The sequence below is a fragment of the Caenorhabditis elegans genome, chromosome X, assembly GCF_000002985.6.
Source record: "Caenorhabditis elegans chromosome X".
Taxonomy (NCBI): domain Eukaryota; kingdom Metazoa; phylum Nematoda; class Chromadorea; order Rhabditida; family Rhabditidae; genus Caenorhabditis; species Caenorhabditis elegans.
This window is the reverse complement of record NC_003284.9, coordinates 6,184,396-6,201,285: the sequence shown is the minus strand read 5'-3', so window position 1 is coordinate 6,201,285 and position 16,890 is coordinate 6,184,396. Positions and strand designations below refer to the sequence as shown.

Below are 16,890 nucleotides of genomic sequence, written 5' to 3'. Positions count from 1 at the left end.
TCGGTTAAAAAATGCTATTTTTAGATTAGCCTAATTTTTTTATTTATTAAATGATAAGGTGATTTTAAAGAACTGTCAGAAAAAAATAGTGAAACATCTCAAAAAACTTTTAATTGTTTTATATTTGTATCAAAAAACTGTAAAAACTCGGTTTCGCCAGCATGTGAAAGTGCTTTGAATTTCTCCCAAATTGTCTCAAACTCAGTTACCACGATCATAGACTTTAAATATAAAATTTACAACCTTTTTGAAAATTTTAATAAAAATATTTTTTCATTTCACTTTATGTAGTAATGATTTTCAATAATTTTTTGTACCTCATCCAGAGCATTTGATGTAAAAGTTTTCCAGAATCAAAGGTTGTTTTTGAATTTTCTTTTTTCTTACAAAATGTTTCCCAAATTCCTTTTCGTCCAGTTTTTGGCATCATAGTTTCTACGCCTTGTCTTCCAATTATGAGTCTTAACTTTTCGATCAAACACTTTATTTCAAACTTTTGTTGTTCGCATCATAAAGAAAGAAACTAAAAAATTTTTTAAGACTAGCAACTGATGTAGGTATGTAAGACTAGATCTATGATGACAAAAGTGCAATTTGGTAAAGCTTGATGGGAGATTACGATATTGATTAAAGCTGGCGAACGGAATTTTTGCGAGGTATGGAAATGTAATATGAGGTAATTTAGTTGATGAGACGATTTCCGAGGTACTCGACGCGAGTTGCGTAGGGTTTTGGCGGAGCAGTAATCCCGCCAATCACACGTTCGGCCACTGGGATTGGATCTCCTGAAACGTTAATGTTGAATTTGTTGTTTGCAATCATGGTCTAGTTACCTCTGTTCAGGTAGAAACGGAAGTTTTGGAGAAGACTAGCAAAGATGAGATAGAGCTCGGTGCGAGCGATTCTTTCTCCAAGACAGACTCTGGGACCCAGACCGAACGGACGAAACTCTTCCATAACACGATATTTGCCCTCTTCGTCAAGGAAACGCTCTGGCTTGAATTGCTTTGGAGATTCAAACACGTTTGGATCGAAGAGAACGGCGCCGAGGGCTGGGATAATCTCGGTGTTAACTGGGATATCGTATCCTCCAATGTTGCATTCTTCGATTGTTCTTGAATATTGAATAATGGTATATTTTTCTTATCATAATAATGCCACTTACTTGTGGGGAATAGCCCATGGCAAAACATTAGCCAAACGTTGGATTTCCGAAAGAGTGGCTCTCACATACGGCGTCTGATTCATTTTGCCCATATCGGGAATGTCATTACCAAAAACATCCAGAATCTCCATTTGGCATTTCGCTTGAACTTCTGGATTGTTGAGCAGGTATATAATTCCCCATCTCAACGTGGTTACAGTAGTTTCCATACCTCCTGTCCACATATCTCCACATGTTAGGATGATTGAAAGGTCTCTTAAATCATCGTGATGTAACATTTTTCTAAGACATTCCCTTAAAGTTCTTACCTGAATTGTTCCTGCTTAGACTCTTGAAGGTCTATCATATGTGACATAAAATCACCTTGATGCCGGTTGACGTGATGTTCTTCCAAAATAGTACGGAACCTTGAAAAGACTACTGTACATGGTGGTATCACAAAAAACTGGTTCTTACCACTGCTGAAGTCGAAATCCGCTCCTTTTGTAGTTCGTCCACTTGCGGAGAATGCCCTCTGGCAAATAACGAAGCCATGGGTAACAGTTCACAAAGAACACTTCAGCAGTCATAATCTGCAGACGTATGATAATGTCAAATACATCCAACTTTAACCTACCTCTTTTACAACAGCGTTAATATCTCTGAGTTGAGTCTGAAACTCTTGATCCTGGTACATGTAATTGCGTCCAATAGTGATTTGTTGAATCACATTAGCAATCGCTCCAGCAAGTGGGTCACGTAAGTCAATCAAACTCTGAAATTTTAAATTTGAAACAATTAAGTTGTAGGACAAATATTCTACCTTAGTCTCCGCAATTTTTGCAAGCTCTTGCTCCAAACAGCGAGTGTGATGAAGCACTAGCTCATCCATTGGAGCACCGTACCACTTGTTCATGAAACGACTGATTTCGTGACGCATGTCCTTCCACTTCTGACGCATGGCAAGAATAACTCCATCGCCGTTCAGACGATCTCCAGTGAAAAGAACAAATGACTCGGCGCTTGATCGTCCGCTAGTTTGCTGTCCTGGAAACTCAAAATTATTTTTCAAAAGTTAAATAATAAACATATAGTAAGGGCAGTGGGGAATTGATTGTGAATAATTGTTATGTTTCAAAAATGACTAAACATAATTTTAAAACTTTTGGAAACATTCCGACTTCCTGAAAAATACAGCAATGGGTATAAAATGCGTAAAATCATCCTTGAATCAATTCCAAGAAATATGTTGCGAACGGAAGGAAAAACTCGCTAAGGATGCATTTTTCGATTAAGAACATCAGTTCTTTGTGTTCCGATGTTCCATAAAATTTCTTGTTTATTTTCGTTCACTCACCATTTTTGACAAGTGCCTCCTGAATCGTTTTGTACTCTGCGAGGATAATCGTTGGCTCTGAAAATTAATTGTTGTAGCACTAATAATAGGAATCAGGAATAGCGACTTACGTGACAGATGAAGAGTGAAAATCGGACCATAGATTTCACGATACTCGAGGAAAGTTTGTTCCGGAGTGAGAATATTGACAAATGGTGAATTTCCAAAAACTGCCATAGGTGGAGGTCCAGGTGGGTAACGAGTGATTCGGATGAAGTAAGAGATAATAATGTAAATGATGTGAACAATGAAAACACGCATAAAATAATGCTGCCATTCGAAGTCAGGGACCACTTGGGGTAGGAAGTTGCGAAGTATCAAAAGGTAGATTCCCATTATGATGTGATGGGACAATGCAAATGCCATCCAGTCGCGGCATTTTATCCAAGAACTTTGGCTTATGTTCATCTGAAATTTTAATATTTTAGAATTTTAAACTTCCAAAATGCTTAAATTTTATTGATCAATGATTAGGAAAAAATGAAAAATCAAGAAGCACAAGTTGCATAGAAACACAATAGCAATCTATGATGGAAGGCTTGTAAGAGAAATGAATCATGAATTTTTCTTGCCAGCACAGAACACTAACGTTACACCAAATGGAGGCTCTCTCACACGACAATGAAGAGAATCGGCCAATTACGAGTGGCATACTGTATTTTTTTCGTCGCCAAAATAGTAAGAGATAGTGCCTTCGTGAAAACAACTTTTTTTTTTGAGAAAAATATATATCTGTTTTCAAGAATTTGCCCTCGGTGGCAATTATGCCTACTGTAACTGGATGGAAAAAAAGTGAAGATTTGATTAAAATCGTACAGCGGAGTTATTGTAACCTTTTAATAAAATTAGTGAATTTGACACAAATATCACAAATATGAACATTGAATGTTTTGAGCGTGACATTTTGAACATTTGCAACAGAGCTTACAACAAATCAAGCAACTGGTCAAACTCTATACAATTAAATAATATTGAGTTTCACTATCATTATATACTACTTATCTACGTGGGCTTTTACAACTAGGCGTGTTCATACTTTTGTAAAAATGGAGTAAACGATACAAACTGGGGCTTCTCTGTTTGATAAGTACCGAACTATATCCATGTACTTGCCGATTTTTCTGATTCTCCCCCGCAAGTCTCTCTGCAACATTTCCCGTTGCTTTTTTTCGCGGGTGTTCGCTTCTTTCACTTATGTGACCCCATTCGGTAGAAAAGCGCTTGATGAGTGGCACAGCAGCGCAACATAGTTTTTAGGTCGGTGTACTTGTTAAAGTTGATATAGCTGATAGGTTGCGCGATATATGTGTGCCTTGCTGTCCTTGTGTCTGGCGGAGATAACCTCTAATCCTGACAAAACTCACTTGTACTTGTATGGAGTTTGCAGAGAAGAACACCAAACTGGACATTCGTTTGTAGAACTTTGATGCATAGTCGAGAACGCTGAAAGTTCATTTTTACAAATGAAAATCTGTGTATTTTTCAAGTTTTTTTGTTTGTAATAACATGAATTTATTTACTGAAAGTTGGCCTGATGGAGTAATGCTCCAACAATAGCTTTGCGTAAGCATTACCTTTTCAGTGAATGTCTAATGAAAAATGAAGCCTGCACTAGTCAGATGAAAGCTTCCCAGTTTGGTAGGCTACATATGTAAGAAAAAAAGTAGGCAAGTATTATTATCTAAAACCTGCAAATAAAGTTACTGAAAAAAAACACACAAAATCTTACCTAGACAGAACACGGTTCTCCAAGTGCATGATTGACCGTGTCTACCGAAGTGATACCCTGGTGTATCTGAAGACAACGTGTGACAAGTGAAAAGACCTCAATGCCAAATTGTCGACTCTGGCAGTCGTTTTGAAAAGATACCACCCATTTTTGACATGAAAAGACTGTGTTGTGCCCGCTGAGATAGCCAATAGCCAGCTTGATGATTTTTCCAATCGACACGCTTATCACGTCTAGACGCGTGTCTTTCAAAAATTTGATTTGCAAAAGCAACATTTCACGTTTCATGCGAGATACATAATCGGCATAATTGATGGTTCAGAATCGGGATCAATTTATTCTTTGCAATATTCTTTCTGAAGATCGGACTTTTGATTTTATCTGAAAAAAAGTTATTTCTAAGAAATAATAGATTCCCTTGCAAACTTTTGCAATATGATATTATTCTAGAACTCAATGCGTTTCCAAAAGTAACTTTATTGTGATTTAACAAATATTCATCTAATTTATTTATTATAAAAATAATGCATTTGTCTGAAAAACATTTCAGGTTACCTATTTTCAAAATTCACACTTGATGCATTCGAATATCTGTCGGGGAAGTTCATATTGAAGTTTCAGATGAAAACTACAACTTTTAAATTGGATTATATTCAAATAAATGACGTTGATAACCAGAACTTAACAAACTACAAACTATCTATACGTATCGTTGTTTACGCTGCTCTGAAACACCCAAAACTGGAGGCCAATTATTTATTTGTTTAATACATGTTATTTTTTTAAAACACAATATTTCAAATAAGTACATTCCCAATTGTCAAAACTGAAACATTATTTTATAAACAACATGAAAAATATTAATTTTAAACGTAACTGATTTTTTTTGGTTTGTGAATGACGTTCTTTTCGGCATTTAATAACGTTTTTATGTTTTCAAATATAAATAGCTTTGCAAAAAAAACTCCAAATAATTTTTAGAATTTTGAGTTAAAAAAAAATTGAAACAGCTTTTCTTCGATTTCGGAAAAAAATACTTCGATTACACCACTGTCTTGCATACTTTTGGTTATTTGCCTTCTTGATGAACTTGATACATTTTCAGCCAATAATTTTCATATTTCAAACCGGAAAAGGAATGTGATTAAATAAAAATCAATTTCCGGCAGAGTATGACAAAATAGATGATTTTAGCAATCCTTACCACTTTTTTATTTTTCTGAAACCAAAAATTCAAAAAAATTTTCACGCGTCTTCAATTTTTTCCACTGAAAATTAATCTTGAAATAACTCTAAAAATTATGTTAAAATCTATAATGTGAAATTTAATATCTCAAAGTCTGTTTGAATTATGTAGTGCAATAAAAAAGCTTGCAACTCTACCATTTCGTTAAAAATATTCTTAATTGAACGCTTATTCTGTGCTTTTAAAATCTGATTTTAAATGTTATACATTTTGATTTTCAGATTTTGAAAAAAAAACTATTTTAGTATCAATTTTTTATTTCTCATTTGTCAGAGTTATTTTGAATAAGACAACGCAATACTTATTTTGTTGTGCAACATAAATAAGTATTTTAGTTTTTCTGGCGGTAAATAATTAATTTCAGGGAATACTTTTAATAGGCCACATTATCAATGGCTTCACTTCTGTTCATAGAATTTTCTAATGGGCGCTTGGTTTCACCAGAAACTAAAGGACTATTTCCTGTTTTCCCGCAATAGCCTAATTCCATCAAGCTCTTGCTCGTATATGCTCAACTTGAAATCTAATAAGCATATTCATCCACTTTCATAAATCATTACTCTGCTCATCAGCGTGGAGATTATGCTAATCGTCAAGGTTCATCGGATTGACATTTACTGCGGGAAAACCATTATGAAGACTAAAATGGAAACATCCGTGTTCTCTTTCCTCTTTTTTCACAGATCTTATAACCTTTGTAATTTAATCTGCAGTAAGCGCGAGACAATGAACATCCGAAAGTCGTTGTCGTCAAACTATAGCTTTAGTATGAAAATATAATATTTCGAATTTTTTGACTACATTATTACGAACACGTCCTAGTTCTGATCACACCTGTCACAGAGTGAATTCAGGTTAGAAACTACTTGCCTCGTGCCACTATTAGTACAAATTACCCCTTTTTGTTTCTCTATATGCTCTGAGATTTGCATGATATCTTCTGGTTTCAGTATAATTTTCAGCCAGATTCTTGAGCAAACCAGATTGGTATTATATACTGATGAATTTTTGCCATTTTTTAAAAGTATAAGATTTCCAGTGTTTTTTGAAAATTTTGTTTTTAAATGAAAATGTTTTTGAATAATCATTTGATTTTGTACAATATATATCAGCATCTCTTTATTAAAACAGATTAGAATTTCATAATATCTCGACAACTACTTCCGATGCTCACTCTTTTCGTGTGTTTTTGCTGTTCCGGAAACAGAAAGTTTCCGCTCACTTTGAATAAGCGCATTATCTATACTATTGGTGATAGGGAGATTACATAACACAGGATACGCCGTTGACGCCATTACACCTTGAAATAACATTATTGATCCCGTAATCCCACTATAAGCCTATATTTTTCTGACTTTTAGTTGACATTTTATTGTATGTAAATTTGTACGTAATAGACTTAAGGCGATCTTTTTGGTTTTTTTGGAGGATTAACTTTTTAATGAAATTTGTAATTTTATCTATTTGCTAAAAATCTAATAATTTTCAGTTTGTTCTTCTATTAATATTTGAAAATCAAAATTTTACAAATGGAGCAACTTAAGGTACGTTCTCACACCTTTATCAATAATTTTAAAGGTCAAGTATAGTCTGCGGGGAAATTATGAAAACTCATTTCTATAATGCTCGGTAGGCGTATGCGCACATTCCGCGCACTTTCCGCGCACATTCAGCGCACATTGCCCTTGGCGTGGCCATTTTCTCCACCGCTAGCCGTTTGAGCACTTTCCGCGCAGATTCTGGGCACATTGGTTTTGGTGTGTTTTTTCATCCAGAAATCATGCATTCTGAGCACATTCAGCGCACTTTCCGCGCACATTCAGTGCACATTGCCTTCGATGTGGCCATTTTCCCCACCATTAGTCTTTTGCGCATATTCCGCGCAACTTCCGCGCCGATTCTGCGCACATTGACTTAGATAATCTACAACTAATGCTCAATTTCTGCTTTCTAAATTATTATAGCATTGTTTAAATTTTATGTCCGAGTCTATATTTAATAGTATTTCTGATATTTGAAAATTAGAGCCAAGAGAAATGGTTTTAATAGTTCTCATTCAAAAACAAATCCGCGTATTGTTTCCAACCAAAAATTCATCAATAACGTTGTGAAACATTCATAGTTCGTTTTGAAATGATGCACATTCTCGACAGAAATAGTTGTAAAATACCAACAACGTCACTGTAGAGTTGAAATATGTTTTCAGAAATATTATATTTGGGTTAACAGGTTGTAAATATACGCCGTCTATCGTTATTGATTTACAACTGCATAATGTCCCACATTTTAAAAGTCAAAATTGTGATTCAAATTAAAAACTATATATCTAGATATGTGCTTACTATTATAGTTAGGGGGAAAATGTATACTGGAGAAGAAAGCGTTCAAATGTTTTCCCAGGAGTCAAATTGAAGAGGTTGTGAAGTTTTACAATCACACAAAGTCTCTTTTTGACCTGATTGAAAAATCAATTGTCATGTAGCTGTTGTAAAACTGAATTATCTGTGAATCTCTGGAAAGAATTCTAGAACAAAAAGTTCACTTAATTAGAGACTTCTAAATTACCATGAAAGTATAAAAATGCGCTGACATGATTTCTCTCTAGTAAAATAATCACATTAACGCTTAAAAACGGAAAAATACTTAATTCACATTTTTCCATAAATATGTGATTGAAAAACAAGTTCAAAAGCCAATGAGAAATCCTTTATTATTGAATTACTGTGCCAAAAATGCTTTATCGTTAGTTCTATGTTTCTCCATTGACTTTCTCATTTGCTTATATTTATGGCGCGTTAACTGCTATTAACATCGCATGCGTTATGTCTCAACAGGTAAGACTTCAGACTTTCAGGGAAAACATCACAGGTTCAATTCGCAGCAAGGACACTGGCAATCAAAATACACTGCAAGCGAAAGGCAGTGAAACACCACCACTCTGCATCATGAGCACATTCCGCGCACATTGCGTTTTGGTGTTCCTCATTTTTTAACTGCCCTGCATTATGCGCACATTCCGCGCACATTCTGAGCAGATTCCGCGCACATTCCGAGCGGATTAAAAACAAATGTATTAAACCGCTCGGAAAGTGCGCGGTATGTGCGCATACGCCTACCGAGTGGAAAAAGGACTAAACTTCATGCAAATATTTTAGACAAAAATTTTGGAAATGTTTTATTTCGACTCAAAAAGTGGGGAAAACTGGGTCAGTGCATTTTGTCGCGAAATCTGAAGCACTGTCGCTTTTTTGAATCCCTACAATTTCGGTCACCCCTTTTTGACTCAAAATAAAACATTTTCCAATCATTTTTGAATTTTTTTAAATGATATTTGGGCATTTTAGTGCCTAACTGAATGGTTTTTAGTCATTTCCCCCCTGGCCTTAGACAAAACTAAACATTTTGCATTTCAGAGTTTAATTTCGCCTTCACTGCAAGACATTTTGTGCAAAATTCAATTTAATGACACCCAATTTGAAACTACAAAAAAGATCACGCGAAAACGATCGAATAACTTCAATCCTGACAGAAAGAAACGGAACCGAATAACGTTTGATGCAAATCAAATCGATGAGATGGAAAAGGTGTTTGCAGAAAATCAGTATCCGGACACTATGAGCCGAGAAAAATTGGCAAACAAAATTCAACTTCACGAGGAGCGAGTTCAAGTGAGTTTCGATACTTTTGGAAGGCGTGAAGTTATATAAATAATTTTTAGATTTGGTTTCAAAATCGTCGTGCAAAGTATCGTCGAGAGCAGAAACAAACTGGCCATCCATACGAGCCACCTTCAATCACTAAAAATCCTACAGGTGAAAAAGAAAAAACTCAGGATTGCACTACTTTGACAAGTGCATCATCTCCAGGTAAATATCACATTTTTACAATTACACGTATTCACCTGGTTTATAAATTTAGGCCCTTCAAACCTATCTAATGATACTCTTGTTTCAATTGAAATGGCACCTAAAATTGGAACTAAAAGCGTCAATTTGTTCCCAGATCAGGCTCTTTCAAACACTCTGAACATGATCATCAATGCTAACAAAAATGCTTCGGAAAACAATTATGAATCCGAGGATCAATTCAATGCGGAAAGTGCGAAACTTTTAATGCTAACTCTTTCCAATTTATTCAGTTTGCAAAATGAAACCACTTGTGAATGATTTTATAAAGTTTCCGGAAGATATATGTGCTCAACCCAGCAAGTGTAAAAATTCAAAACTTAATATTTAAAAAACGGTAAAACAAATGCATTCTTAAAGGAGTATCAAAAATGAGGATTTTGTCTTAAAATGACACAAAAAGATAAATATCTGAACAAAACCCTCTGAAATGTTTCTGATTCTTCAAAAAAAAAACTTGTGGAAAAACTGGTTTTTTGCCGATTTCCAGAATAATGACGATTACTCAATAGTAATCGTCACTTTCTGATTGAAGAAAAAACTAACCAATCTTAATATATTTCACTACAATATGCGATCATTTCATTACGCCACTTCTTCATCAACTTCTCTGGAAAATTTCATGGTATTTGTGAACCACATTTGTTTTCTCCTGTATTGAAAACAATTTATTCAAAAGTTAATTATTATCAGCACTAAAATAAGTGAAATCTAAGGAATTCAATATTAGTCGTAAACTTATTTAACCACTTATAATTGGGCGACAGACTAAAGAAACCAATTGAAACTTTAAAAATTCAGTCCCTGTGAACCAATTTCCAGCATCCGGCCCTGACTGTTTGCACCAAGCAATAATTGGGGAAACCCCTGGAGTCTCGAGGCCTAGAAATGAGTAGAAAACAGTAGTCCCCAATGGACAGATTACTACTGTGCTGAAAATTAAAAGATAATAATTGAGAAAATAAACCATCCGACTTACGAGCAAGTATCTGACGGTAAAAAAGGGAAAAGGGGGAGCAAGCCAACAATGTATTTAATTCCAAGTTCTGCAGCTGTGGGACACCATTGTAACAAATTTGGAATACCAAACCCTTTGCAACTTGTATCATAAGCTTTCTGGCAAACGGTGCATGCTTAAGAAACAATTTAAGAAATTTCAAACTATGTTGTGTGGCCATTTTAGCACTATACTTTAATATTTTTCACGCTGTAGATATATTCCACCGTTAATTTGATGTTTCTACCAATTTTCAAATAAAAATACTCACGAAATGGTTCTTCAGTAACTGTCGTGGTAGTTGTAGCAATGGTTGTAGTGGTGGTGGTAGTGGAAGCTGTTGTTGTGCTTAACGCTGAAGTTGTGGTGACCCCATTTCCACCTGTTCCACCTGTTCCACCTGTTCCACCAGGAGAATTTGCTGTAGTAATTAAATTAATATTCAAAAATATTAAATGCTACCCAAACAAACTTCAAACTTTCGAGCAAAAATAACTTACAATCCACTTGCTGTGTAGGTATGCATGCAAGAGTGTATTTGAGTAAAACACAAACTGTGATCGATCTTTGAAAATGCATTGAAGAACAGTTCAGAAAGCTAAAAGTCAGAGAATGATAAGTGAATATGTGTCATCTCGCCCTTTTATAACGCTTGCCGATAAATGACCGATATGTCGGCTAATGGTACAAAAGAACAGATAAACTTGAAAAACTATACAATGGGAAGAACACATTGTTTACTGTACTTTACCTTTCTCTTCAACTTTATGTATCAAAAGCATGATGACATACAATTGTTTCTTAGTGTGTTTGTGCACCTTTTATATGCATCAATTCAATTAACTTGTATGTTCTTTAGAAAACATGTGTTCAAAAACTTGAAATGTTATACGTTTCCGAAATTCTGAAAATTATGCCTGAAAGTACATAATTAGAATAAAACGTTAAGAATATTTTTATGCTCAAAAGTTCTAAAACTCTAGAACTTTTTTGCAGAAAAAAAAAATGGTTAAATGTAATAAACAAAAAATTATTGCTTTTTTTCAACAAACTAGTAACGTACACAGAGATTAAAAAGTAGTAAAAGTATTGGCTCAAATCACAAATATAAATAATATTTCTGAAAAGTTTCTAATGGTTTCCATTTATCCAAGCTTCTGCAAACTTCCTGACATTACCGCCAATTTTTTTTAAACTCTCAACAGAAATTGTAGAAATTTTTTTATGAAATTTGGTAGTTTGTGAAACTATACTCTAAGAATATTTGATGAGCCATTCGGACATTTCAAAATTTTTCAAAAAAAAAGGAAATGTTCTTACTACTTTTTTTTATTGCTTTTTTGAAGTTAGATCTGTAAAAATAAATATTTATTAACTTGGTATGATTGTTATTATAATTAGTAATATTGATATAAGTTTTATTAGCATTTAAAATACGATTTTTTATTATCCTGACACTACTGATTGGCACGTCAATGAAGTAAGTTCAATCTCAAATGGTGGAACGCCTGTAAACCATGTGCCTGCGTCAGGACCAGTTTGTCTACAGTATGCAAGAGTTGCGGGAGTTGGAGCAGGAATTGACGAACCGAATAGATTGACTCTGGGAGTTGTGCCGGGCGGACAAACGATAGTGGTCCTGAATGAAAGAAATATGATATAGAATGTGTGTCAGGTCACATACGAGCAAGAATCTGCTGGTAAGAATGGAAGAGCAGCAACAAGGCCAAGAAAATAGTTGACTCCGACTTCAGCCGCTTGAGGGCACCAATCAATTAAACTTGGTATTCCAAAGCCTTGGCAAGCTGTATCGTACACCTTCGGGCACGTTGTGCATGCTGAAATCAAACTCTTTAAGATTTTCGCTTTAAATTTTGTTCTTACGGAATGGTGGTTCAGTTAACACAGTTGTTGTAGTTGTTGATGGTGTAGTTGTTGTTGTGGTAGTTGTAGTTGTCGTCGTTGTGGTTGTGCTAGCTGTAGTACTAGTTGTGGAGGTGGTTGTTGATGTTGATGGGGTAGTGCTTGTTGTAGCTAGAGCTGTGTTAATTGTGAGGAGACTAGCCGAATATGAACTTTTTTTCGCTACTCCACCACCACCTTTAATTTTTTTTTTCAATTTTCAAAATATATTTTCTTTTAGTTTTAGAATAGAGTAACTCAGTGGGGAAAATGTTTAAAAATGTTTGAAGTATCACTTTTTTTAATTCTTTGTAATTTTTCAAAGTTGCAGTCAAAACGATTTCACAACTTAAATGTATTCATCGTGATATATCTATATTTTAGTCGTGTTTTAGAAACTTGTATTCTAGAACTGTATCGGTTCTAACCTGCAACACTTATTGAAATTACTCTAAATCTTGTACCAAAATTTTTGAAAATTCTGAACAGTTTTAGTATACATATTTATTACCAACTCCTACTGACGACACTTTATTATTTAAAGAATATAACTTTTTGCAACGTGAAATTTTGTTAATATTAAATTGTTACTTTTTGTGTATTGAAAGGTTACCATTAGACAACTATTAAATAACTGTTAAGAATGATCAATCAATATAAAATTTTCAACAGAAGCTATATATGTTGAAGTTATTTTGGTTAATTTTTCTGTTTTTAGCTAAAAATTAACTTACTTGTAGTTTCCACCTGTTGAGTCGGAATGCATGACTCCGAAACGGTTTGCAATGTGAATAAGAAAATTGTTAAGCGGAGACGCATCAAACCATTCAGTTACTTGTGATAATAAAGAAAGTAGATCATTACTTTCGATCTCAGCATAACAAACTCGATCAAAACTAATTACTCGATCTCTCCAAATTGATAAGCTGTTCATGGGTAAACAGCTAAACGAAAATAAAATTTTATTCGATCGTGATACAGTTAATTTATGACTTTTGTCATTTTGAATATGTTTTATTAGTATTTTGTATGTACACCTGCCCCAAAATGGTCAACCATTTTGAAAATTTTACGTGACCTTTTTTCGTCCATTTTAGGCTTAGGATACAAACCAAAAAAAGAAATGGTTCAACCATACTTAAACTTGAGAAACACAGTTCTCAAATTGGTGATTTGTGTTCAAAATTTACGTTGCAATCCAAAATTAAGTTAAACTGTCAAATCATTGAACTTTCACAAATGAGTGATATGGTGTTTCATTCGGTCTTTGTCTAAGTCCACATAAATTATTTGTTTCTTGATCTCAATAATAATGAAAACTTTCGTTCACTTTCACAAAATGTAAAAACCATAAGACACATTTTCAAACTTTTTGTTCGCAAACAACAGACACAATCTGAAGCTATTGTTTTTTTTTTAATTTTAAAATCCATACAAATTGACATGATATTTGATAATGATGATATCATAATTATTCTTTTTAAGTATTAATTAATAATATATATATATCTAGAATATTTATAAATAATTCAGATGCGATTCACTTCAAGTTTATTTTTTCTTGTTCTTGTCGGACTCATGAGGGTCCCGACCTTTGTTGTTTTGATTATAATTGATTGAAACAATAAATAGAAATACAAATAAAAAACTCAAGTTCAGGAGATTTTATTTTTGGCATAAATACTCGATGCCCAATCTCGAAATGAAATTTTGTCGAGCGCCAATCCAGTTTTTGTGAATTGCAATAGTTTTTCAAAGATTAAATCTAACAATTATTTGATAAGTTAGTTTGAATGAATTCTCTCACAACAGTTTTCGAACTTTTTATTGCAATTATCTTATTTTAAATAAGGCAATCAAAGGTCAAAATGAGAATTTGATCAAGCTTCGTTTTGTATTAGTTTTTTCAATGCGTATCTAATGTTCCATCTGGTCAATTAATATAAATTATTAACTAAAAACAGTATATTGAGCATTGTTAATTCATTTTTATTAGTTTTATTAGAATTATTATTTATGCAGTACCAGACACTTCAACTGTGTATGATTATTAGATGAGAAATTATATCTATCCTGACAAAAGTGGTACGCAGGAAAGAGAAACAAGTTCAACCGGAAGTATCGTTAAAAGTGTGTACCATTTTCCAGCATTAGAACCCGACTCTTCGCACCATGCAAAAAACACAGGAGCAGCAATTTCAGAACCCAGAAATTTGAACCTCAAACTGGTTGTCAGTGGGAAAGTGATCACGGTTCTAAAAAACATTTTTGATATAAAAATCATTTAAATTATTAGTTGGTATATGATCCTAGATACTTGGCTTGCATCTAAATAATCGGTTTGCAGGCCAATGAAACAAGCTCTATCGGAGTAAGAATTGTGCCAGTATACCATACTCCTGCTCTTGAGCCGGACTCTTCGCACCAAGCATAAAAAACGGGGGCTGGTATCTCAGCCCCCAGTATTTTTATTCTCAAAGCAGTTGTTAATGGGCAAGTGATGACGGTGCTGTAACAAAAAAACATTATATTAATACGCGTGAAAAAATGTATTACTTACCCGCATGATCCTGCTGGTATAAATGGAAAAATCGCCGTAATAAGGCCTAAGGTATATTCTATTCCAGCTTCAACAGCCGTAGGACACCACTGTAACAAATTTGGAATTCCAAATCCTTGACAAGTAGTATCATAAACTTTTGGGCATGCGTTACAAGCTGAAAAATGTTCAATAATAAACTTCATAGAAGAAGAAAATTATCTTACGGAACGGTGGTTCAGTTACAGTGGTTGTGGTAGTTGCAACAGTTGTTGTGGTGGTAGTTGTAGTTGTAGTCGTAGTTGTTGTTGTTGTTGGACCTCCGGCTAAAAATATTTTTTTTGCATAACAATAAATATTTAATTTGATTATGTAGATAATGTGCATCTTTTTAGTAATTCAGTATTTGGAAAAAAAATTAGTTTAATGAAAATTATTAAATGGAAATTTATGGAAAAATTAGTAATAAAGAGTTTAAAAATACATTGGTCTTTTTGTCAATACATACGTTGATGAATTTCTGGCTTCTGCCAAGATTGATTGCGCTTGATTAAATTTTCTATCTTGCTTAATGAATTTGAATTATTGAACTATGCTTCCATTTCTCACTATTCCTTGATTTAGGAAACGGATAAGGAATATGAGTTTTTGTACAACGGAAACTATCATCATTTGATCAAAAAGTTACCAGTGGGAGTGGTGGTCAACGACGCGGGGAAGGTTGTCGTTTGAGATGATGAAGGCGTTCTTCCACTCAATGATCCATCTGAAAACTGCTGTTCTAAACTGTAACTGTGTAAGATTAAAGTTGATACGCAAGTTCTCGTGGTAGTTTTCATTTCAAAGTACATACATTTTTGGGAAAAAGTCTGCAATCAGCTCAATTTAATGCCGCTTGAATTTTTTAAAAGTATGCATATTTTTAAATTATGTTGATTGAACAAAATTTCCTAAGCAAAGTTAAAACAAGACACAAATTCACAAACATACGGCGGGTATGTTAACAGAAAATTATCAAAAATTTCAAGAATAAGGAAAAGTCAATAACTTTCATTGTTGGAATAAACTTCAATATATATTTTCAAGTTAATTTTTGAAAAAGCGCAAATGTATTAAAAGAATAAACAATTGTTTTTTCTTCTTGGGGTTATATGTAACCATTTCTCAGGAATTTTGAAACAGTAATAAACAAGTATATATTTCTAACTTCAAAACAAAATCTCTCCTTTAATGTTTCGGATTAAATCTTGTACGATTGACTCCCTTACCATTGTTCACGAATTGTGTTGGAATACACGAATCCAATACTTTCATCCAGGTTAGCAAAATGAATACAGATTGTCGAAACATATGCTTCAAACGGCAAATGCCTATTGCAGAACACTCGAAATGACCTGTCGCGGCAATATTGCCACCCATTTGTAGAACACGTTTGATCTTTACACGAAAAAAAGCTGATTTCACATTTCCCGTAAATGATAAGCAGTTTTTTTTTTCGTCTTGCCAAGATCAATGTATAAACAGGAATTGAATCAATGCTTGTATGATTTTTTTGCTTAGTCCTCAAGACTGTAGTTCTTGATATAAGTCAAGATTGTGGAAGACCGACATATTCTCATTGTATTTAAAACTTGTGTCCGCAGCAACTGATTTTAATAAAATTAAAATTTCTGTAACCCTTCCAGTAGAACATTTTTTGCGAATTTTATTTTAAAAAGGTCAAACTAAATTAAGGTAATTTTAAATTTTGAATTATTAATTGTGAAGTACTTTAAAATTAATAAATTGAATCAAAACCTTTGAACTTATTTGCTGTTCTTCTCATTCGTAACATATTTGAGAGAACAATCAGTAGTTGGATATCAGAGCGTAACAACTAAACAGATTTTCAACTATGATTGATTTTTGAATCACATTTTATTTTTCAAAAATAAAAAATTGGTTCCTGGACATCGATAATGAATTGTGAAAAAACAACACAGTTATAAAAATAGGAACATTTTTATTACATCGAGATATGTTTTAAGTCTTA

At 33.8% G+C, this 16,890-nt stretch overlaps 5 protein-coding genes across 7 annotated transcripts; 1 reads left to right on the top strand and 4 right to left on the bottom strand.

The window, feature by feature from the left end:
• Positions 1-462: 462 nt before the first annotated feature.
• On the bottom strand, positions 463-4,359 carry daf-9 (the record flags this gene model as incomplete). Of its 3 annotated transcripts, NM_171699.6 has the most annotated exons (11): positions 463-785; positions 834-1,114; positions 1,166-1,420; positions 1,474-1,572; positions 1,622-1,737; positions 1,782-1,919; positions 1,968-2,191; positions 2,502-2,558; positions 2,612-2,948; positions 3,905-3,983; positions 4,270-4,359. In NM_171699.6, 11 exons carry the CDS (start codon positions 4,296-4,298, stop codon positions 682-684), a joined length of 1,719 nt encoding a protein of 572 aa, NP_741807.2. The 3 variants fall into 3 exon arrangements, with proteins under 3 accessions (NP_741807.2, NP_001362132.1, NP_001024903.1); NM_001029732.3 differs by lacking the exons at positions 3,905-3,983; positions 4,270-4,359 and adding an exon at positions 3,130-3,192 and having other exon boundaries at positions 682-785; NM_001375044.2 differs by lacking the exons at positions 3,905-3,983; positions 4,270-4,359 and having other exon boundaries at positions 469-785.
• Positions 4,360-7,044: 2,685 nt separating this feature from the next.
• On the top strand, positions 7,045-9,681 carry ceh-54 (Homeobox domain-containing protein; the record flags this gene model as incomplete). Its single annotated transcript, NM_001351883.3, has 4 exons — positions 7,045-7,059; positions 8,929-9,183; positions 9,234-9,381; positions 9,434-9,681. 4 exons carry the CDS (start codon positions 7,045-7,047, stop codon positions 9,679-9,681), a joined length of 666 nt encoding a protein of 221 aa, NP_001338798.1.
• Positions 9,682-10,066: 385 nt separating this feature from the next.
• T13C5.9 (DUF282 domain-containing protein) lies at positions 10,067-11,031 on the bottom strand. Its single transcript, NM_001270110.4, has 4 exons — positions 10,918-11,031; positions 10,689-10,838; positions 10,400-10,553; positions 10,067-10,352 (listed from the first exon to the last, which is right to left on the bottom strand). Exons 1-4 carry the CDS (start codon positions 10,994-10,996, stop codon positions 10,163-10,165), a joined length of 573 nt encoding a protein of 190 aa, NP_001257039.1. The 5' UTR covers positions 10,997-11,031; the 3' UTR covers positions 10,067-10,162.
• A 749-nt stretch (positions 11,032-11,780) lies between these two features.
• On the bottom strand, positions 11,781-13,138 carry T13C5.10 (DUF281 domain-containing protein; the record flags this gene model as incomplete). Its single annotated transcript, NM_001270109.2, has 4 exons — positions 11,781-12,056; positions 12,102-12,255; positions 12,302-12,394; positions 13,054-13,138. The coding sequence occupies 4 exons, from the start codon at positions 13,136-13,138 to the stop codon at positions 11,864-11,866; spliced, it is 525 nt and encodes a 174-aa protein (NP_001257038.1). The 3' UTR covers positions 11,781-11,863.
• Positions 13,139-14,287: 1,149 nt separating this feature from the next.
• On the bottom strand, positions 14,288-16,277 carry T13C5.2 (DUF281 domain-containing protein; the record flags this gene model as incomplete). Its single annotated transcript, NM_076635.5, has 5 exons — positions 14,288-14,828; positions 14,880-15,036; positions 15,086-15,184; positions 15,547-15,624; positions 16,127-16,277. The coding sequence occupies 5 exons, from the start codon at positions 16,275-16,277 to the stop codon at positions 14,648-14,650; spliced, it is 666 nt and encodes a 221-aa protein (NP_509036.3). The 3' UTR covers positions 14,288-14,647.
• Positions 16,278-16,890: the final 613 nt, after the last annotated feature.

Coding starts and splice junctions, on each gene's coding strand:
- T13C5.9 (NM_001270110.4), bottom strand. CDS start 10,996: ATGCATTTTCAAAGATCGATCACAGTTTGTGTTTTACTCAAATACACT. Junction 10,839..10,917: donor ACCTACACAGCAAGTGGATT/GTAAGTTATTTT, acceptor TAATTACTACAG/CAAATTCTCCTGGTGGAACA. Junction 10,353..10,399: donor TTACCGTCAGATACTTGCTC/GTAAGTCGGATG, acceptor TTTAATTTTCAG/CACAGTAGTAATCTGTCCAT.